At 43.1% G+C, this 19,238-nt stretch overlaps 1 protein-coding gene across 4 annotated transcripts in view; it reads left to right on the top strand.

The window, feature by feature from the left end:
* JAK1 (Janus kinase 1) overlaps window positions 1-19,238 on the top strand; it is a 59,446-nt gene that overhangs the window by 37,995 nt on the left and 2,213 nt on the right. For 2 of the 4 annotated variants that reach the window (XM_086753021.1, XM_086753023.1), the window contains exons 5-23: window positions 1,926-2,079; window positions 3,819-3,982; window positions 4,121-4,463; window positions 5,652-5,825; window positions 6,215-6,372; window positions 7,091-7,214; window positions 8,672-8,858; window positions 10,727-10,833; window positions 11,559-11,705; window positions 12,464-12,551; window positions 13,052-13,179; window positions 13,658-13,793; window positions 14,240-14,391; window positions 15,400-15,550; window positions 16,300-16,394; window positions 16,562-16,754; window positions 17,373-17,497; window positions 18,262-18,434; window positions 18,903-19,020. In XM_086753021.1, coding sequence (XP_086609147.1) covers window positions 1,926-2,079; window positions 3,819-3,982; window positions 4,121-4,463; window positions 5,652-5,825; window positions 6,215-6,372; window positions 7,091-7,214; window positions 8,672-8,858; window positions 10,727-10,833; window positions 11,559-11,705; window positions 12,464-12,551; window positions 13,052-13,179; window positions 13,658-13,793; window positions 14,240-14,391; window positions 15,400-15,550; window positions 16,300-16,394; window positions 16,562-16,754; window positions 17,373-17,497; window positions 18,262-18,434; window positions 18,903-19,020 — 2,917 coding nt within the window. Of the gene's footprint in view, window positions 1-1,925; window positions 2,080-3,818; window positions 3,983-4,120; window positions 4,464-5,651; window positions 5,826-6,214; window positions 6,373-7,090; window positions 7,215-8,668; window positions 8,859-10,726; window positions 10,834-11,558; window positions 11,706-12,463; window positions 12,552-13,051; window positions 13,180-13,657; window positions 13,794-14,239; window positions 14,392-15,399; window positions 15,551-16,299; window positions 16,395-16,561; window positions 16,755-17,372; window positions 17,498-18,261; window positions 18,435-18,902; window positions 19,021-19,238 lie in introns of all 4 variants that reach the window. The other 2 variants (XM_086753019.1, XM_086753022.1) reach the window with 1 other exon arrangement.

The raw sequence follows: 19,238 nt of genomic DNA, 5'->3' as shown, positions 1-19,238 counted from the left end.
TCCTACAGTACTTGTCAGGAGTTTTTGGCACAGTTATGTGTTGGTGTTCCTACTCATGCTATCCATACATGCTTTTTGGGGACTTAAAAAGACTTACCAAAAAGAAAGGATGGACAGAAACACAATGGTCAACCTATTTCACAGATAAGACGTGATTAAAACACATGGTGCTGAACTGAAAGTACTAATTTTATTTTGCTCTTTAAGATCTTGATTCTGCACTGAGGCTGATACACACCAGCCGCAACCACCGCAGAACTGGGGCTTAGTCCATGGACTCCCATTCTGGTCGGAGACAAATCACCAAGATGGAGTCACGTATTTTAAAACACGCGCGTTTGCATGCGAGTTGTTTTGCACCGTAATGTTCATACGTGTTTACTAGTTGACTTACTGCCTTCCTGCTGTCTTCCAGGACGTATCTCTTGCAATTTTTATTGCATTATATTTGAAATGGAGCTGCTTGGGCCACATAGTGATTTCTTGTTTAAACAGATTTCTTATTTGTAATCTCAAAATGTGTTCGTCGATTGTAAGGTAGTTTGTCTACTCAGCTTTTTCTTTCAATACAGAAAATGTGTCTTTCCAATTCAGGAGCTGAATATACCCATCACGCGCCTCAGCATTTTCTACCTAAAATCTTAGGTTTTTCCACTCACTTTTTTTTTTTTTTATTACTTCATTGTGCAGTATCTATTCACATACATATTCATTTGGTTTTTTCCCTATGTAAAGCTGTTTGATCTCATTTTAAGCCCAAAAATTCTTCATCTAAAGTTTTTCATCACATATTTAGGTAGGTAGGAAAAGCTTCGCTGTCATGATGTCATGGTGATGTGAAACAAATTATGTGACGCTCAAGGCGGTCACTGTCCACCGGAAATATCTGATTTCACACCACTCTTTGTATTAATGCAGTAATATATAACAATGCAGTAATTCTGCATTTTTTTTTTCTCTTGCTACTGCTGAATGCTCCTCTGGAATTAGATTGACATATTCTTGCAGAAATCATTCCTACTTAGCAGTTGGGTAAATCTGCTGTGCTGTAACCTTTTAATTGTTAGTGGTTCATAATTGTGTTCCAGGCGTGAACCTTTGCAGAAGGCACATTGACATTGATTCATACAAGATTTAGCTAAATTTTACTGGATTTAAATGTTATTAAAACCCAGATAAACACAAATTTCTGGAATAATTTAGGCAAAGATTTCTCAAAAGGTACTAACAGAGCTTGAACACAAAAATTTTATTATTTTTCAGTAGATGCTGACTCCTTTCTACTGAAAGGTTTTTAATTAAATAGCTTTGTGTACACATAGGGGTAAAAAGGCTGTTGTAACATACACAGAAGATTGACTGTGTCCCGTTAAAACCAGGTGATTTGAGTTAGTGCCGTTTTCGCCAGCTCCATCTGATACCACAGGGAAGCAGAAATTCCAGAGAGTGAGGCATAGTGAAGTTCATCCCTGTGCTCTAGAGGAGGAGGTCTGAAGACTTGTTAACCCTTTAGCTGAGCCATTTTATCTTGGAATACAAGTGCCAGCTGTTGGTTAACATGCAGCAGAGGCTTTGCACTCTCTTACGCTGCTCAAGCAATGTTGGAGATGGGGGAGAGGTACTTGGCATCTGAGCAGAGCCTTCTGTGCAGGGATGCAACAGGCAGTCAGACATAATATTGTTAAGAGTGAGATACTGTTGAGTGGAAAGGCTGAAAGTCTTTGACTAATACACTGTTTTTCCCCACTTCCCCAGGCCAGGCGTGCAGTTTCAGCAGTGGACCACTTTAAGTTGCAACCTCAGGGCAGAAGCTTGATGGGTTTTGACTTGTAACTGGTTTTCTTTTCAAAGTTGAAAATATGTATCCAATGTAAATGGAGGATTTCCCCAAAAGTTTTAAAAGTTTATTCCTCTTTTCTTGCAAGATACTACTTTACGAACTGGCATGGGACAAGTGAGAACGAGCCCTCAGTGTGGAGGCATTCACCACGGAAGGCGAAGAACTCCTATGAGAAGAAGCTAGCACCAGAAGGAACCCCGATACTTGATGCGTCCTCATTAGAATACATCTTTGCACAGGTAAGAGGTTGCTTGCAAGTATCTCTGCTGTTGTAGTCACATAAAACAACTTGATCCAGAGGAAGCTGCTTTAAAGAGCTGTTTCCAAACTTTTAAAGTACCGTGTAACCTTGCCAGTTAGAGATGCAAGTGTTTTTCTTCGTACTCTTGTGTGGTGCAGGGAAGAGAATTTGGTATGTGAAGAGCAGTCTACCCATATGCAGAATGTGTAAAGAAACTGTTTATCTCAGTCCAAAAATGGCTGTATATACTTTCTTTCAATATTAAATGTTTTTGGATATAAATGCTATCACCGTTTCTTTTGCAAAACATTTGCACATAATGGTGTGACATCTGTAGTCCTATAGATGAACAGTAGCAGTATTAAAACTGACAGTATGGTGTCTTTTAATTCTTTTTTACTATCTGGTGCTAAAAACATTAACTGATAAAATCACTGGCACACAGCCTGCTTACACGGCAATTTTTCTTGCCTTCTGTTATGCCTCCCACTTGTTGGTGGTACGTGCAGCATGCCGGCCATGGCGAGTAAGCAGGGTGCCTATTTCAGAAAGCTTGTGCTCTTGTACAGAAAAGTTCAGATGCGCACAAATGGTTTTGCAAACAAGAAACTGTCCAGTTTCACCAAAGAAATGGGAAGATCTAAGTTGATGAAGGCTTGTGAAGTGAGCAAATTAAGTGCGCTGGAGAAAAACACATTTGCTGTTAATTCTGAGTGTAATTAGTGCAGAATTTTCAGTCTTTGAAATAAGGTTATGTCCTTCAGAAAAAAAGAGATGGCATGAAGCTGCTCCAGTGAATTCTTGTTGTTTTGTTGTGAAACCACAGTAAAAGAAGATACCAAGTTAGCTACAGCTATGTGTGCATTTTAATGGTGCCACTTGCATTCTAAAGTAATATCAGAAGCAAATATTTCTTTCCGTGTAATCAAACTTAAGCCTTGTTTTGTATGAACGTTCCTGTGTACGTGTATGCAACTTTGCGAAATCACTATTTGAAAACATGCTGCAAAACTGCTTTTTGTCCTTTTTTTTTTTCTTTTTTCTTTTTTTTCCCCCTCGAGTGCTAGCAAAAAGAATGAAAACACCTCTTAAGTTGTGGAGCGAGTAGAGACCTTAATGGATATTGTCAGACAATACTGCATTAAGCAGAATTTTACTCTTGGGTAGTAACGTTTAAAAAAGCCAGGAAAACACTAATGCTAGTGTAAGGCAACAGAAATGTCTTTGCTCTGCGATAACCAGATATTTTTCAGACTGACCCAGAGCAAGGTGGCTGCCGCGGAGCTTGCAATCTTGGCTTTGAGACGTGGCTTAGAGACTGAGTGCATGGGGTTAGTAGAGATACCAGGTGATGTAGGGCAGAGATAAAGCAGAGACACAAAGTATTTGTTGTGTGCCAGAAGAAAAAATCGTGGTACTGCTAAAAGGGGACAGATATGGTGTTTTCTTGAGTTAATTAACAACAAGTGAGTTTTTGGTGGGCTAATGTGTAAAAGGAGGGAAAAGGGGTTTTGGACGGGCCTGAGCGATGCAGATGTCCTGCCTGGGTGTCTGCACGTGTGCTTTGGTGAAAGCCACGGTGCTGTGGACTGTGTTATGGGATGGATGTGCTGTGATGGTCCACGTGGTGATTTCACCTGTTCCACGAACTGTCACTTGTCAAGCACAAATATTATGTTTCTGCTAAACTATCACAAACGCCTAATCTAGTAACTTTCTCTTTTTCTTCCTATTAAGGGTCAGTATGACTTAGTTAGAGGCCTGGCACCAATCCGGGATCCCAAAAATGATCAAGAGGTTCACGAAATTGAAAATGAATGTCTGGGGATGGCTGTCCTTGCAATCTCTCACTATGCCATCAAGAAGAATGTGAAGCTTCCGGAGCTTCCCAAAGATATCAGGTAAGTTGGGATGACTTCTTTGTCACTGTTGGGATCTGCTGTGCTTCTCTTCCAGAAGGGATTTTAAGCATTTTACTTTCCAGGGTAAAAAGTTTAGGAGACAACAGTATTAACTTGTAGCATTGTTTTTCCTTCTAGTTATAAGCATTATATTCCTGAAACTTTGAACAAGACTATCAGACAGAGGAATTTCTTAACCAGGATTCGAATAAATAATGTTTTCAAGCATTTTCTTAAAGAGTTTAACAACAAAACCATCAGCGAGAGTAGCGTGTCCCCACGTGATCTGAAAGTTAAATACTTGTCAACAATGGAGACCTTGACTAAACATTTTGGAGCAGAAATTTTTGAGACTTCGTTTTTGCTGATTTCATCTGAGAATGAAATAAATAGATTTAATTGTGGAGACAATGAGATCCTCCCGCTCTATGAAGTCATCGTAACAGGAAACAATGGAATCCAGTGGCGGCTCAAGCCAAATGTAAGTATCCCTTGATAAAGGTTTGGTACTCTGTTGATATCAAAGGGTTTTTTTAATGCTTTTTCAGTATATGGCACCCCAGGTGCCATGTTTGCTCACACTCGTAGACTCTTCATGAAGAAATTAAAATACAGTGACATTAAAGCTAAGTTTTATCACATCAGTGATATTTTATATGTTGTTCCTTGTTTCCGTGCTGCTAATTGAGGTCACTTTGTTAACCTCTTCTGTAGTTTGTGTCCATAAGTATTGAACATACTCTGGATTTGAAGGGCCGATGGCATATTCTCCAGTGTTTCTCCACATACAATACTTGAACAACTAGACCTCTTTTTGCGTGCCTCAGTTCCCCACAGTGGTGAGGACCCTACTGATAGCTATCTTGTGTAGCACAGAAGGTATTGTGCTTCACTCCGTTGAGATGTAAGCTAACAATCTACATCTCTGATGGAGAATTTCTGTTTTAAATGATAATATTAATGGGGGGAGGAAAGGCAGAACTGATATTTGAGCAGAAAAGCTTGCTGTCTCTTGTAAGGCTCCTGCTTCTGCTGATTTATAGATTATATTTATTTAAATGCCTAAACCAAAGACTTTAATCTCGGTGAGAACCTTTCTGTGACTAGCAGGAACCTTTGCTCAGCCGGATATCTTTTAAAAATAAGTCATTGCGAGTAATTTTCAGTAACTTTTGACCTGTAAGATGCTCAGCTTCATTGTGGTCTGCATGCAGAACTTCATCTGCTGTTGGCAGTTCAGGCGTGCAGTGCGAGAAGACTGGCTCTTACTGAGCCCTGAGGGAGTATTTCAAGTAGATAATTTAAAAAATTTCGGTAGAACACTTTCAGCCCTGCACTACTACTAAAATTTATTCTGTGTAGCTTGGTCCCGAGCGGGGCTAAACTACGACACTAGCATGCCAAGAGAGAGGTGAGTCACCTAGCTAATGACTGCTTGCTTTCATGCTCATGAAAGCTGTCTCATGGACAACTCGTGATAGATGTGTATCCTTGCAATGCAGATACACTAAAGATATAAATGAATTGATAATTCTGTGCAAAAAGCATTCAAGAATTAAGTAGTTGTGGAAGATTAATTTATCATGAATTTTTGTTTTAGGATAAAAACACTGTGCTAAAAAAAAAAAGATTTTATTAGTATATTTTTATCCAAAATATATTTTTTCAGTCTATACAGACAGAGAAAGAGAAGAAGAAAAAATCTGATGGCAAAAACAAAAAGGATGAAGAAAAACTCAAAATTCGAGACTCATGGAACAACTTTTCCTACTTTCCTGAAATCACCCACATTGTCATCAAGGAGTCTACAGTTAGCATTAACAAGCAGGATAACAAAAGAATGGTAAGAACCAAACCTTGGGTAGGCTTCCTTCCCGTGGGAAGCTGTAGTGACCCAGCCCCTGGCCACCTTCTGTGCAGCCAAAAGCAGCGTCAAGAAAGAGGAGCTCAGCAAGGATGGCAGAGGGAGGGGAGACAAATGCAGAGAGCACCTGGGAGGGAGAGGAGAGTTTTAGTGTCCTAAGTGATTCTTCTTGCTGTTAGATTTTTGGAAAGGAGCTGCTAGAGTGAGCTTGGCTTCATGTCCAACGTGACTGTCCCAGTCCTGAACTTGCAGTGTTTCAAAAAGGCCGGCATAGGTTTCTGGGCAATTTTTTAGCCGCTCTGCAAGGATTGCTGAAATGTTTTAACCGAACTGTAAGAATTCTTGACTAAAATAGCTTTGTGTTGTAGGAATTAAAACTGTCGTCACATGATGAAGCCCTGTCGTTCGCGTCGTTGATAGACGGATACTTCAGACTTACAGCAGATGCCCACCATTATCTCTGCACAGATGTGGCTCCCCCGCTGATTGAGCACAACATAAAAAATGGATGCCATGGACCCATTTGGTTGGTAAAATGTTTGATTTTTATTTTTCCACTTGAATAGTTACTCCTCTAATGCTGCTGCATGTTGAATCAGTTGAGGAAGTCTGGCATTTCAAAGGATGTTAGTTACCAAAAGGCTGTAGAACAGCTTATTTCCTCTAATGATTATATGGAGAAAGTGTCACGCTTTCTCTCCACATCAACTTACTGATCTGTTAAACCATTATTTCCTCACTATAGGTGTATTTTGAGGCTTACTGCACTGATAGCTGTAAAGATCATTGTCATTTGAACAGATGGGAATATTTTAGGTAAACAGAGTTGAACTGTATCTACGCTGACCCTGCGAGTCCTTGGATGGATGAACAAACCCTTTGTTTTTTAAATAGCTAAAGCAATTATTTTCCCTTCTGCCAACCTTTTTAGCATTTCCTCTTATGTTTGAAGATGTAATATGTAGAAAAATAGATAATAGGATATCGAAAATGTGCGCACTGTGTTGGATGCGGAATTTCACGATTAAGCATGCTAAGAGCTTAATAAATCTCTCTTCCCTTCTCTGTGCAACTAAATGCGAGTGTGTGTAATTAAATCATGTTTTAATACAGATATTTCTATTATGCTGTTACACATTTTTGTTCCAAATGTAAAATGACTCTCCTGTGTATTTATTAATAATAGATTTTGGATGCAACTACTCACTCGTTGGTTTTCCTCATTTGTACCTTGACTCTTTCAGCACGGAATACGCCATCAACAAACTGCGGCAGGAAGGGAACGAAGCAGGGATGTACGTGTTGAGATGGAGCTGCACGAACTTTAACCACATTCTCATGACAGTGACTTGTTTTGAAGGCTCAGAGGTACGTCAGGTGTGGCATTCCCAGCAGTAATCTGATAATGAGCTAAAGACTAGCAGCTCCCTGTAATCCACGTTGATATATTTATGTCCTTTAGGGCAGTCACTCTTATCTTTGATAGCTGGTGAGGCAGAGGGTAGACACTTCTCCTCATAGCTTCGTTTTCCCCAGACTCTTGTGCTGTCCCTGACGAATGAATCATCACATCCAGAACATTTCCATTCATAGCAATAAAACTGTGCATGACCATGATTGAAATTAAGCTTTTAAAACTCATATGGTGTGAGAAGGACGTGAAGAATTTGTCACTGTGACTTGCCCAATGTTTCTTGAACATGGATTTAATTATATTAATGTATTTCTGCTGGCATGCTGTAAAAGAACAGTGCGTGAGGACAGTTGCCTTTACGTGCAGAGCGCCACAGAAGGGGACATACACACAGAGAGCTGGTGGAACGTATTTAGTGAAAGATGAGTGATAAGTAAAAGCTCCTGAGGTGGGATAGGTGAGAGAACCAGTTAGAAGTAGAAAAGAATGATGCAGCGACTGCGCAGAAGTTTGAATTTTACTGACCTCAGTTGGAAGTCTGCAGCTGACTTGCTGGTGTTGGGAACATATTTGAAGTGTTCACATAAGAATAATAACAGTGTAAAGTCACCTGAACTGTTTTCCTTCTCTTAGGAAAAAAATCTTAATGGAATAAATGATGAGGTCAAGAAGGGACATTTGAAGCAAGAAACAACAAAATGTTGGAAAAAACCTCTTGGAAACAATAGTAATCTCTTAGCTTTGATACTTGGCTCATCATCTGTAGACATTTGCAAAGAATCTCTATGACCAACACTGTCTTCTAGACAGGGAACAGACAGGGAAACTGAAGCACTGAAAAGATGGTCTTGGAAATCATTCAACCTCATTGCGAGGCTTAGAGAGGAGAGAGAAGTGGTGCAATGCATTTATTCTTCCTCAGTACATTTGAATGAAACTGAAAGGTTTTGTTCAACAAGCGAAAGATTTCAAGCTGTTGTTCAATCTGGGTTGTGAAAGGGAGTTTTTTGCTATTTTTAAACTGAGATTTTGAAAGTATGGTCCAGATTCTGCAATTCTTGACCAAGTGAAGAGAAGATTCCTTCTGAAGAGTCAAGGCTTCTGCATACTCTCAGGCTCTGCAAAACACACAGGTCGTAATTAGACTTGTTAGATGATTGCATCTTTATGTTGCTCTTCTTCCACTCTGGTGTTATGAGCTTTCCTGGGACTGGTGGTTATAGGAATTTTAGGGCCTTTTTTTACTTTGTTGGAGTTTTATTAGAGGACCCAAGCTTAGGAGCAAGTCATTAACTGGTCTTACACGTAATTTCAAAGGCTTTGAGGGAGCTTTTATGGCTTTACAAACATTCATTCACTTTAATGATTGGTATTTTGCTTTCTTTTTTCCCCCTCTCCCCTGTAATAGCAGATGATAAATAATTCAATCCAGTACAAGAACTTCCAGATTGAAGTGAAGAAAGGCGGGTACTTCCTGCATGGTTCAAATAAGTCTTTCTCGTCCTTAAAAGAGCTGATGGATCACCTCAAAGGACAAATACTTCGGACAGACAACATAAGCTTTATACTGAAGAGGTGCTGCCAACCAAAACCGAGAGGTACTCTGTCCTTTAAGAGTGGGGATGAACTTTGTTGTTGGAAGGAAACAAACTCTACAAAGAGGAGGCGTTCTTAGTGTCTCTGATTTGTTCTGTATCCTTGTGTGAAGCTCTTCTGTCACTTAATTATATATAAAGTTTCTTCCTTCCCCATGGAGTTGTCTTATCAAAAGGCAAAAGCAAGCACTGTGAACAAGGTTTTAAGGTTTCCTTTTGCTGTTACAAGCTCAGCACAGAATGCCCAGGGGCTGCTGCTTCTCATGAGCTTTGTTTGCGTGAACTTTTCAAGTGACAGTCAGAAAAGTTCTGGTTTGCCTTTTTGCACCTAAACAGCTGGCCCTGCAGTATCGATGGCAGAGGTGGAACTCTAGATTTGTTTAAAAAGAAAATGTCACAGCTGACTCAGAGTCAGGGGCTGAAATGCTGCGGCGAAGCGAGGACCGTATAAGGTTCTTCCTTTTCTCCACCGAGTCACATATGCCAGGCAGTGCTGCCGTGCAGCACGTTGCCTTCCTCTGGCGAAGGAGGGTTGCAGCCTCTGGTTTGAAGCTTGTTTGCTCTCATTCGGGGCTGTTGTTTATTAATCTTCATGAAGCAGCAGGGAATGCTTGGTCCACAACTGTTAGAAGAGCCTTGCGGTCAGTAGAGCTGTCTGTGAGGTCAGATTTTGGAGGGCTGGGACAATAGTGCATTTGTTAAACTGTTAATGCCAGCGCTTACTGAAAGTGTTTGCCATAAAGTACAAGTGTCTTGCAGCTGAGTTTTGTATGAAAGAGGAAACATAGTGGCGTGACTGTGTTGATCTGATAATGGTTTCCTGTTAGAATAAGGGGAATAACTGAGCTATGTTAATTACCTGCTTCTTCTGGTGGTGTTAGAGGAGAGTACTCTGCACGTAGACACCGAGCTTGTCAGCGCTTTTGAAGAAAGCTCGGTCATTGTCTGGAGCACAGAGAGATGACACATTTTGATAGCTGTATTTGCAATAAAATAAAACGAGTCAAGGAGCTGACTGCCTGCTTCAGCTTTTCCTTGGCATTAGTAGCAGTGGGATCCAGTGCATCATCTGTGCTGTTCACTGTTCTGTCTCTTCCTTGTTTTCTTTTTTTTTTTTTTAAAAAAAAATCTATTTAATTGGTTATTCACAGAGAAGTTTAGGGGATGCAGAAATAAAGCAATTCTCAGTGTATGGTTCATTACTGATTGTTTTCAGAGTGCTAGATGATGGTTTAGCCGCAACACACATGTTCTGCATCCAGTAAGGGGAAAGCCAGATGGACACAGACCTCTAAATCCCTTTTATCGTAATAAATAACGCCTGCTGTCAAGCACAGGAAGACAAAATTCACGTGCAAGACACTTGGATCTAACCAGGCCTCTGCCTGACCAGGAGCAGAGAGGAGGAAGCACTGGGTTTCTGAGTCTCTTCCTTCTCTCTATTTCCCATTCCCCAGTTTAATTCCAGTGCTCTGGAAACAGACTGTTAGTGTTTCCCAGAGCACAATACATTTTCAAGGAAGTAGGGAGGGGAAATGAGACTCTAGCTACCCCTTACCCATCCACACATTGGAGAGGAGACCTTGTACCTGTTGGTAGGAGGGAGTGCGTGTTGTTTTACTTAACGTACGGCAGTGGTATTGCCTCGTTCAGCCTTGGGTGTTTCTCCGTGCAGCAAATACTGACAGTTTCTTAATATCAGCCCAGATATATAATATGGAATATATAGCTTTATTTTAGTGAATTCTCTGTTGAATGATGGAACAGATGCTACTTGACAGAAATCAAAATTTCTTCTTTTCTCCTTCTTCCTCGTCCATTTGGGGATCTTTGAAAAGTCTTAAAGAATGTTTTCTCTCCTTGCCTTCCAGAAATCTCCAACTTGCTAGTCGCAACCAAGAAGGCGCAGGAATGGCAGCCTGTTTATCACCTAGGGCAGCTGAGTTTCCATCGAATCCTCAAGGAAGAAATCATACAGGTAGGTGGCTGCTGAACTGCGTTTCTCTCTTATAATCAAAGAAGGATGGCAGCCCACTGCACCCAGCCACCAGTTAAATAAAAAAGGGTTGGTTTGGTGGTTTTGTTTTGGCTTTTTTGGGGGGGGGAGTTGTTTTTTTTTGTGTGTGGTTTTTTTTTTTTTTTTTTGTTTAATTGCATCACTGACCAAGGAGGACAGATATAGATTATGTTAATTGTTTTTTTTTTGGTTGGTGTATTTACAGTCAGCGTGCAGGCTTCCTGCAAAAAATATCCCAAGGCGGAATCCTCTGTTATTTAGGAGGAAATTGCTTTCCCAAACAAAGTGTTCCATTGAAATATTACTTCCTCCGACTTTTGGAAACACATTAAAGATTGCCTCGGTAGCAGCTTATTGTAAATAAGAGGCCAGTAATTTATTCATTTGGTGTTTAGTCTGAGAGCGTTAAATCACACTGAGCCTGATGTTAACGGAGATGTAATAGCCCTTTTATACCAAGTGGGTTTACAGTGGTGAGTACAGTCACTAAAGCGAAGAATAACATGCTGTCGTTTGGTTCCTCGCTGTAATAATTTTAAGTCTATGTCTAGCTAGATCAAGCGGAGGGCTGAGTCCACTCTCCACTTGGAGAAGCAGAATAGTGTGCAGATTCAAGTGTTTGTGTAAATCTACGCTTGTTTGCTTCTTGTCTTAGTTTGAAAAATGCATGGTGCGTTATGTCTTAGGGTGAACATCTTGGAAGAGGGACGAAAACACAGATTTACTCAGGGATTCTCAACTACAAAGATGATGAGAATGAAGGATATCAAAATGAAAAAGAGATCAAAGTCCTCCTGAAAGTCTTGGACCCCAGCCACAGAGACATTTCTTTGGCAAGTTTTTTTCCTTTTTGTACTACAAATGCTCGCCCTCACCATGTTGTACATGGATAACCATGGAAAGCCTTAAAAAAAAAAAAAAAAGGGGTGGTGTGTATAGTAAGGGAATGGGAAGATGCTGAAGGTATATCTCACCATTTTAGGCAGTCAGATCCATCACTGACCAGCATTTTTGAGATAGTAAGCTGATCTCATTAGACAGGCAGCAGTGTTGGGTCTGGTTGGAGCACGCCAGTGCTCACTTCCAGCCTGCACACGCGCAGACTGTAAGCGCAAGAAAATCAGACGCAGGCCTCGCTGTGGTATGAAATGCAGCATCATACCCATACACGCGGTCTTGCGGCTCCATCATCTGAGAGCCCTGGAGTTCAGTGAGGGTACTGCTGCTTACCAGAAATTACCTCCGCCTCCTGCGTTGGGCTGTGAGTCTGTCACCGGTCCTGTCCTCGACGTGGCCGCAGGCAGATTGCTTGGTCTACGTTTTGCTTAATCATCTGGTAAGAGAGGCTAGTGCGTCATGCAGGGGATGCTAAGACCTAGCGTGTGCGTGGCTGCAAGAGCGCAGGGAGGAGCATGGGTTGCTTCCACACCTAGTGAACAGCAACCCAGCTCTGACAGCCCTCCACTGCCCCTTTCTGGCAATGGGACGGCACGCCCCTGCCGTTGTTGACCCTTCATCTTACTGGAAAATGCTTGGACGACTGCCACGATGACCAGTGGTTTAATGGCTGACCTCTTCCACCTTCCAACAGGCATTCTTTGAAACGGCAAGCATGATGAGGCAGGTGTCTCACAAGCACATTGTCCTCCTCCATGGAGTCTGCGTCCGTGATGTGGAAAGTGAGTTCAGTGAGCGTCTCTCGAGGCAGCAGGCTTGGGGGGGACTGGGCAGCCGTGCCGTTTCGCGCTGGCACGGGGGGAGATGGGATTGGCAGCTGCTGCCTCTTGATTTTTCAGTGCAGATGGAAGTGGGACTGGAACAGCAGGGCAGCAGTTCTTTCTACGAACAGGTTTTCCCTTCCAGTGCTGCCTCTGAGGAAGCGCCTTAGAGGATGACTCCTTGCGGTCAGAATGCCGGCGATAGCGTCGATACAAACCAGCCTCTGGCAGCGGTTATTGCCCTGGGAAGGCTTTGCCCTGTGGTCTTTGAAACGCTTTGTTCCAGGTTTACTGTTCATTTACCACATAATTTTAATCTGGACTCTGAGCACTGAAATAAACTTTGAGGAAGGTGAAATGAAGAGAGATTGTAACCTGCGGAGGGAGGATGGTAACAGGTCTGTTGGATTACTCCGGACACTGGTTATTGCAACACTGACTTTCTGCCCCTGACTTTGCAGATATCATGGTTGAAGAGTTTGTTGAATTTGGGCCTCTGGATCTGTTTATGCATCGGAAGAGTGAGCTTCTGACGACTCCTTGGAAATTCAAAGTCGCCAAGCAACTTGCAAGTGCGCTAAGCTATTTGGTAAGAAGGCGTCTTGGCAAAAGCGTGGCCTGTAGCTGCTGCAGTCCAGCGCTGTGGAGATGTCCTGTGCATTAGTAGCTAATGAATTTCCTTTCTCGGGTAGTGGGATGGTGCAATGATATTCTCTTTGTATTCATTGTGTTGCTTTAAATGGAAAGACTCTCAGAGAAGGTGATGAGCTCCTTTTTTATCAGCATGCCAAGCAGTCTGTGTGCTTGCGTTTGCCACCAGCTCCATTACGTGCCTGGGGAAGCTGTCACAGCTTCCCCTTTCAGCTCTACAAATACTTAAGCGTGAACTGTATGCTTCCCTACTCCTCCTTTCCCCGTTCTCCTCTAGGATAATTTCTTCCAAGCTGTATTTTTGGATTTCAACTTGAAGTGTTTTACAGGGATCCCCTATGCTATAGGGATGTTGGAGCACTTGCAGAGCGCTGCCAGCTCACTGCACTCACTATTCTTTTCCTTGCTTACCGTAGGAGGATAAGGATTTGGTCCATGGAAATGTGTGTACTAAAAACATCCTCCTAGCCAGAGAGGGAATTGACACTGAATACGGTCCTTTCATAAAGCTGAGCGACCCGGGAATACCAATAACTGTGCTGTCCAGACAAGGTATGGTACAGGAATCGGCTTTCTCTCCTCAGTGTGGTGGGGAAGGGGAAAGGAAGAAATGTCATTTATACCTGCTAGAACTGGCTCTAGAATAGAAGTAGTCAGCTTCCGTGAATCTGAAAACTACGCAGAAGTAAAAGGGTGTTGCTGACAGCGGGTGCTTGTTGTATTCATTTCTCTTGAAAAGTCACGCTAAGTCCAGTGAGATAATATAAAAGGAGTCGCAGTTTCTGGGTGGCTCAAGGCACGAGCTTGTAAAAGCCACAGAAACATCCTTCCCAGAACAGGAATTTGAGAATCCAGATTTCCCTGAAACTGGACAAGTCCTGCAGCTTTAGTTTATTTTAGTTAAGCAGCTATTAGATAAGAACAATTAAGTTAGAAGGCTGGACTTTTAGTCCTTCGATATTAACTCCAGAATGCTTTGGTTCTCTGTTTTATCTAAGAATGTGTCGAGCGAATCCCCTGGATTGCACCTGAATGCGTTGAAGACTCCAAGAATTTAAGCATTGCAGCAGATAAGTGGAGTTTTGGTACAACGCTGTGGGAGATCTGCTACAATGGAGAAATACCACTGAAAGACAAGACATTAGCAGAGGTAAAACTATGTTACGTGAACTTTACCTTGACATCTCAGATCCCTCCCAGTTTGAGTTGCTTTCACCTTACAGGAAGACCAGCTCAGTTGGACTTGGTAAGGGGCTCATCCACCTAAATTGCCTAGACTGCAATGGGAATTCTTGTCCTTACAAGAATTGTAATTAGAATTGCTAATTGTAATTAGCAATTACAGTAACTGCTAATTATTGCTTCAGCCTGACCTTGTTGGGTGTTTTCAAAACTCACCACAGTAACAACTACACAGAACTTCTGATGCTGTCGCATCTGGTCTTTTCTAAGTCGCACACAGGAACTGCCTGAGGTCCTGCTCAAAAGCAGCTAGGTGGTTCTGTTCTTGCTTCTTTCTTTTGGACATTGGTTCAGAACTCATTTCCTGCGGGACACCGTTATTGTTCACTCTGAAATCTGAAGAAAAAAAAAAAAAAAATTATCTAAATGTCGTTCTGCCTTACTGCTGGCAGTTTCTGTTCCTCACTGCCGGGGTCCCTCAGCATATGTTCCAAATGTGCTTTTTCTCTCTTGAAGTTTAGCTGTCTTGGGGAGACGATGGAGCAAGGCAGCTGCTGATCTGAAGGAAATGACTGAGTATTTGAGTCACTGCCTGAGTTGTTTTGTAGCTGAAAGGAACTTGCTGCCCTGGCTACAGTCCGCTTCCTGTGCGTGGTGGACAGCTGGGGTGGTTCTGCAGAGCTTAGAAAATGCACCAGCCCACCTTCATCCCATCTGCTCCGAAGCTGATGCTTCCTTAGAAGCTTCGTGGGTTTGAAGTGGTTGCTCCAAACTACACCTGATTCTGCACAATAATAATCCTTTACTGGTAGGAGATGGTTTAGAGTTACTGCTGGGAAGGAGCATTTCCGTGGCCAAGTGAAGTTAAAGTTCGCAATGAGTTAAGGATCTAACGGTCACAACTTCTGATGTAGGACATGGGTTTATTAAGTTAAAAGCTAAAATTCATGCAGGAGTTTCCATTTGCACCTTACAGAAGGAGAGGTTCTACGGGGGGCATTTTGTGTTGGCCACACCATCGTGCAAGGAACTGGCTGACCTGATGAAACAGTGCATGAACTACGACCCTCACCAGAGACCCTTCTTCAGAGCAATCATGAGAGACATCAACAAGTTGGAGGAACAAAGTAAGGCACGGTTTTGCCCATCAGCTGCAGGGAGGGGGAAGGAAGGCTGGTTTATTGGTGAAGTTGGACACAAGCAGCAGTCTTGCGTGTGTACGGTTCGGTTGACAGGAGCGTGTCGTGTCCCTACGCCAATGGAAATAGTCCTTTCTGTAGAGGAGCACAAATAGGGTGCGAGTGTTTAAGTCATACCATACATGTGGCTTAAGTTATGTCGGCGTTATTGCTGTTTCTATCGATTGTCCATATTTTATCCCACAGCTTAGTTAGTTTCGAGACAATCTTTGAGCTCCGTGAGATTTCCACAGGACTCTGACCAAATCAGAGCATTAACACAGATAACTCTGGTTCCCGCTTCATCTTGCGTTGAAACGACTACAGAGCGACTGAGAGACATCAGTCAAGGGCAAACCCTGACGTCCCATCCCTAGTAAGAAATGATCACAGAAGCTGAATAACTGCTACAGGGTGGGAAAGCGTACAAAGAGAAGAGTGAATCAGAGTCTGGAAGAAGACTCAACGAGCAGCCCACAAAGTGAGGGAGGAAAATCAGCAAGTGATAGACTGGGAGGTACAAACGGAAGGGATTCCCTGGCAAGAAGCAGGCAGGATTTAAATAAGAAAAGTTGTGTCAGTAGGGATAGAAACGCCCTATCAGCGGCAGACTGGAAGTGAGAAAGGATGCCGGGAAGCGTCGAGACTAAGGTGTCCTTACGGGAATGTCTGACCTGGGGCTTTTTTTCCACTCCCAGATCCCGATATTGTCTCGGAGAAGAAGCCCTTTACAGAGGTTGATCCCACGCTCTTCGAAAAACGATTCTTGAAAAGAATCCGTGATTTGGGAGAGGTAAAAGAGTGTCAGATAAGCGTTCATGTGTGTATGCCCAGCTTTGTGTGTGTGCTGTCTGTGTCCCAATAGGAACATGTGACTCATAACGCCTAAAATCGTGCGTCAGTGACGCTGTGGTTAACGAATGTTGTGTGAAATGATGCTCTCTGTTCTTTTACAACTAGGGCCACTTTGGCAAAGTCGAACTCTGCAGATACGACCCAGAAGGCGACAACACAGGGGAGCAAGTGGCGGTTAAATCTCTGAAGCCAGAGAGCGGAGGGAACCACATCGCTGATCTCAAGAAGGAAATAGAAATCTTGAGGAACCTTTATCATGAGAACATTGTCAAATATAAGGGAATTTGCACAGAAGATGGTAAGCCTTCATGTAGAATATTAAAAGTATACGCTAACAGTGTAAGGATTTTCCTGTAAAAATGAAGCATTTTAAAGAGTGGAACAGCCGTAGTTCTATGGGTTTAGATGTCTTTCTTCACGGAAGTAGCAGCAATTTATCTCTGAAGTCCTCCTGCCCATTTCTGTGCTTAGCTAACCTGGCTGTGGGCACGGTGGCTGATGTTCCCACCAAATCCATTAACAGATGGCGGTGTCCGTGCCCTGGGAGCGAGCTGGGTCCCGTGGCCACTGCAGCTGGGCCACGGCCCCTAAACCCAGAGACCATTATCAGCAGCGTACGTTATTATTCATAGAAAAAAAGCTCTGTTGCCTTAGATGTTTACATTTGCAATAGTGATTGTTCTAAGCTGGTATTTAAAAACTGTAATACCATAAAGTTCAGGAACTGTGCTGCCTGGAACAGATTCTCTCTGGACTGGTGCAGTGACCGGTAACGGGGGTCAGCCCACGGTCTGGCCGTGCTCACGCGATACCATTACAAATGCTCCCGGTGCTGGGGGCTTCTACAAAAGTTACTGGTGTTAATGACCTGAGGAGGGTCACGCATCTGCAAATTAAACACACGCTCTGTTTTTAGGAGGAAGTGGGATTAAACTCATCATGGAATTCCTTCCTTCTGGGAGCCTGAAGGAGTATCTCCCCCGGAACAAGAACAAAATCAATCTCAAACAACTTCTCAGATACGCGGTTCAGATCTGCAAGGTGAGTCTGGCACCAGAGCCTTCCTGCAGCTCTCCTGTTTGATTAGTTTAATATTTAATTTACTCGGGGCGGGGGGAGAAGAAAGGCTTGCTTGATGAACAAAACCGTTCTCCTTGCTTGTCCCTGAGGATCTGAATCCTAAAGCAGTCTCTCCTCTGCTTCAGGTGCTGCTGGCACAAAGATCAGCAAGGGAATGATCACCAGGTTCCCTTGCGTAACAGTCTACTCTGAGAGAAGTTGTTCCTACTGCAGAATTTGAAGTGTTAGGAGAGAGGACAGCATTTAGAAAGGGTGTGTTGGGAAGGAGCGACCTGCAAGTCTAAAGCGAAGAAGAGATGGGAGCGCAGAGCGCGGTCAGGCCCTGTGAAGCAGCGTGCTTTCTGCAGGAGACTGCTCTGGCGATGGCGGTGTGGACCGGGCAGTTGTCAGAAGCATAGAGACAGGCTGGCCGTTTCAGCAGCACACAAAGGAGCAGTTGCTGTGGAGATAAGGGTCTGAAGACAGGGATTGCTGAGCTGAAAATCAAAGAGCAGAAAGCAGAAACAGCGGTGTCAGATGAGGAACCCAAAGGCTGAGTTTCAGGCAGAGGGGACGTGTCAGAAAAGGACCCTGGAGAGTGCAAGCAGACGGAGAACCTGCCGCGGGAAGCCCGCATAGACTGTTCCCACAGGAACAAGGGAGCACCTGAAGGGGAAGCTGGAGCAAAACAGTGATTCACATATTGGAGAAACTAGCGTAAAAGGCTTTTCCTTCTTCTCTTTTAGGGAATGGACTACTTGGGCTCCCGTCAGTACGTGCACCGTGACTTAGCAGCAAGAAACGTCCTTGTTGAAAGTGAGAACAGGGTGAAGATTGGAGACTTTGGTCTCACCAAGGCAATCGAGACCGACAAGGAGTACTACACTGTCAAAGACGACCTCGACAGCCCCGTGTTTTGGTACTAACTTAGAGCTTGCTTTCTTTAACCAGACTGCGCAGCAGAATAACTTGTTTTCCCCTGTAGGCTTAGGCTTTCAGGCATCCTGAAGATTTTTCCTGTTTGGACAGGAGGCCTAAATAAAGACACAACATCAGAGCAAGGAAAAGGCACCTGTAGACTATACTTACCTACTCTCGGGCTGTTTATTCCTTCCTGCACTTAATGATCCATTTTCCCATGATCATCTTGTTTTTGATTTTTGGTCTCCTTTAGTTTCCGAGTGACTTGCTGTGTAACCCTTGTACCTTCCTTACTACCTCTGCGGCACGCTGAGCCCTCTGGGCCCGTTAATTTCTAGACAAAGACTCTACAAGTGCAGAACGTGCCTCTTCAGTTTGCTTACTTTACATGTGTACGAGTTGTGGGTGTATGAGTAGGTCTGCGTGGCTCGGAATGAAGCGTAACGCTGTCGTATTATGTCCACAGGTACGCTCCAGAATGCTTGCTGCAGAGTAAATTTTACATCGCCTCAGACGTCTGGTCATTCGGCGTGACGCTGTACGAGCTGCTTACCTACTGCGATTCGGAGTCCAGTCCCATGGCGGTCAGTGGTTGTGAAGGAATTTTTTTTTTTAAATTTTAATTATTTTTGGAAACAAGAAGTGGAATGAATCTCTTTCATCTTACAAAAACAACCCTCATGGCTGTCTTTCGCTAAGACCATGTACAGAGATAAGCTGTGGTGACTGCTTGTCCTGGGGAGGAAACTCTTGATCAGTGTTACTGCCTGGTTTCTGGTGCGAGTATGTGGTGCACAGGATC

The sequence above is a fragment of the Chlamydotis macqueenii genome, chromosome 8, assembly GCF_036417535.1.
Source record: "Chlamydotis macqueenii isolate bChlMac1 chromosome 8, bChlMac1.mat, whole genome shotgun sequence".
NCBI classification, from domain to species: Eukaryota; Metazoa; Chordata; class Aves; order Otidiformes; family Otididae; genus Chlamydotis; species Chlamydotis macqueenii.
This window is presented reverse-complemented; position numbering and strand designations above follow the sequence as displayed.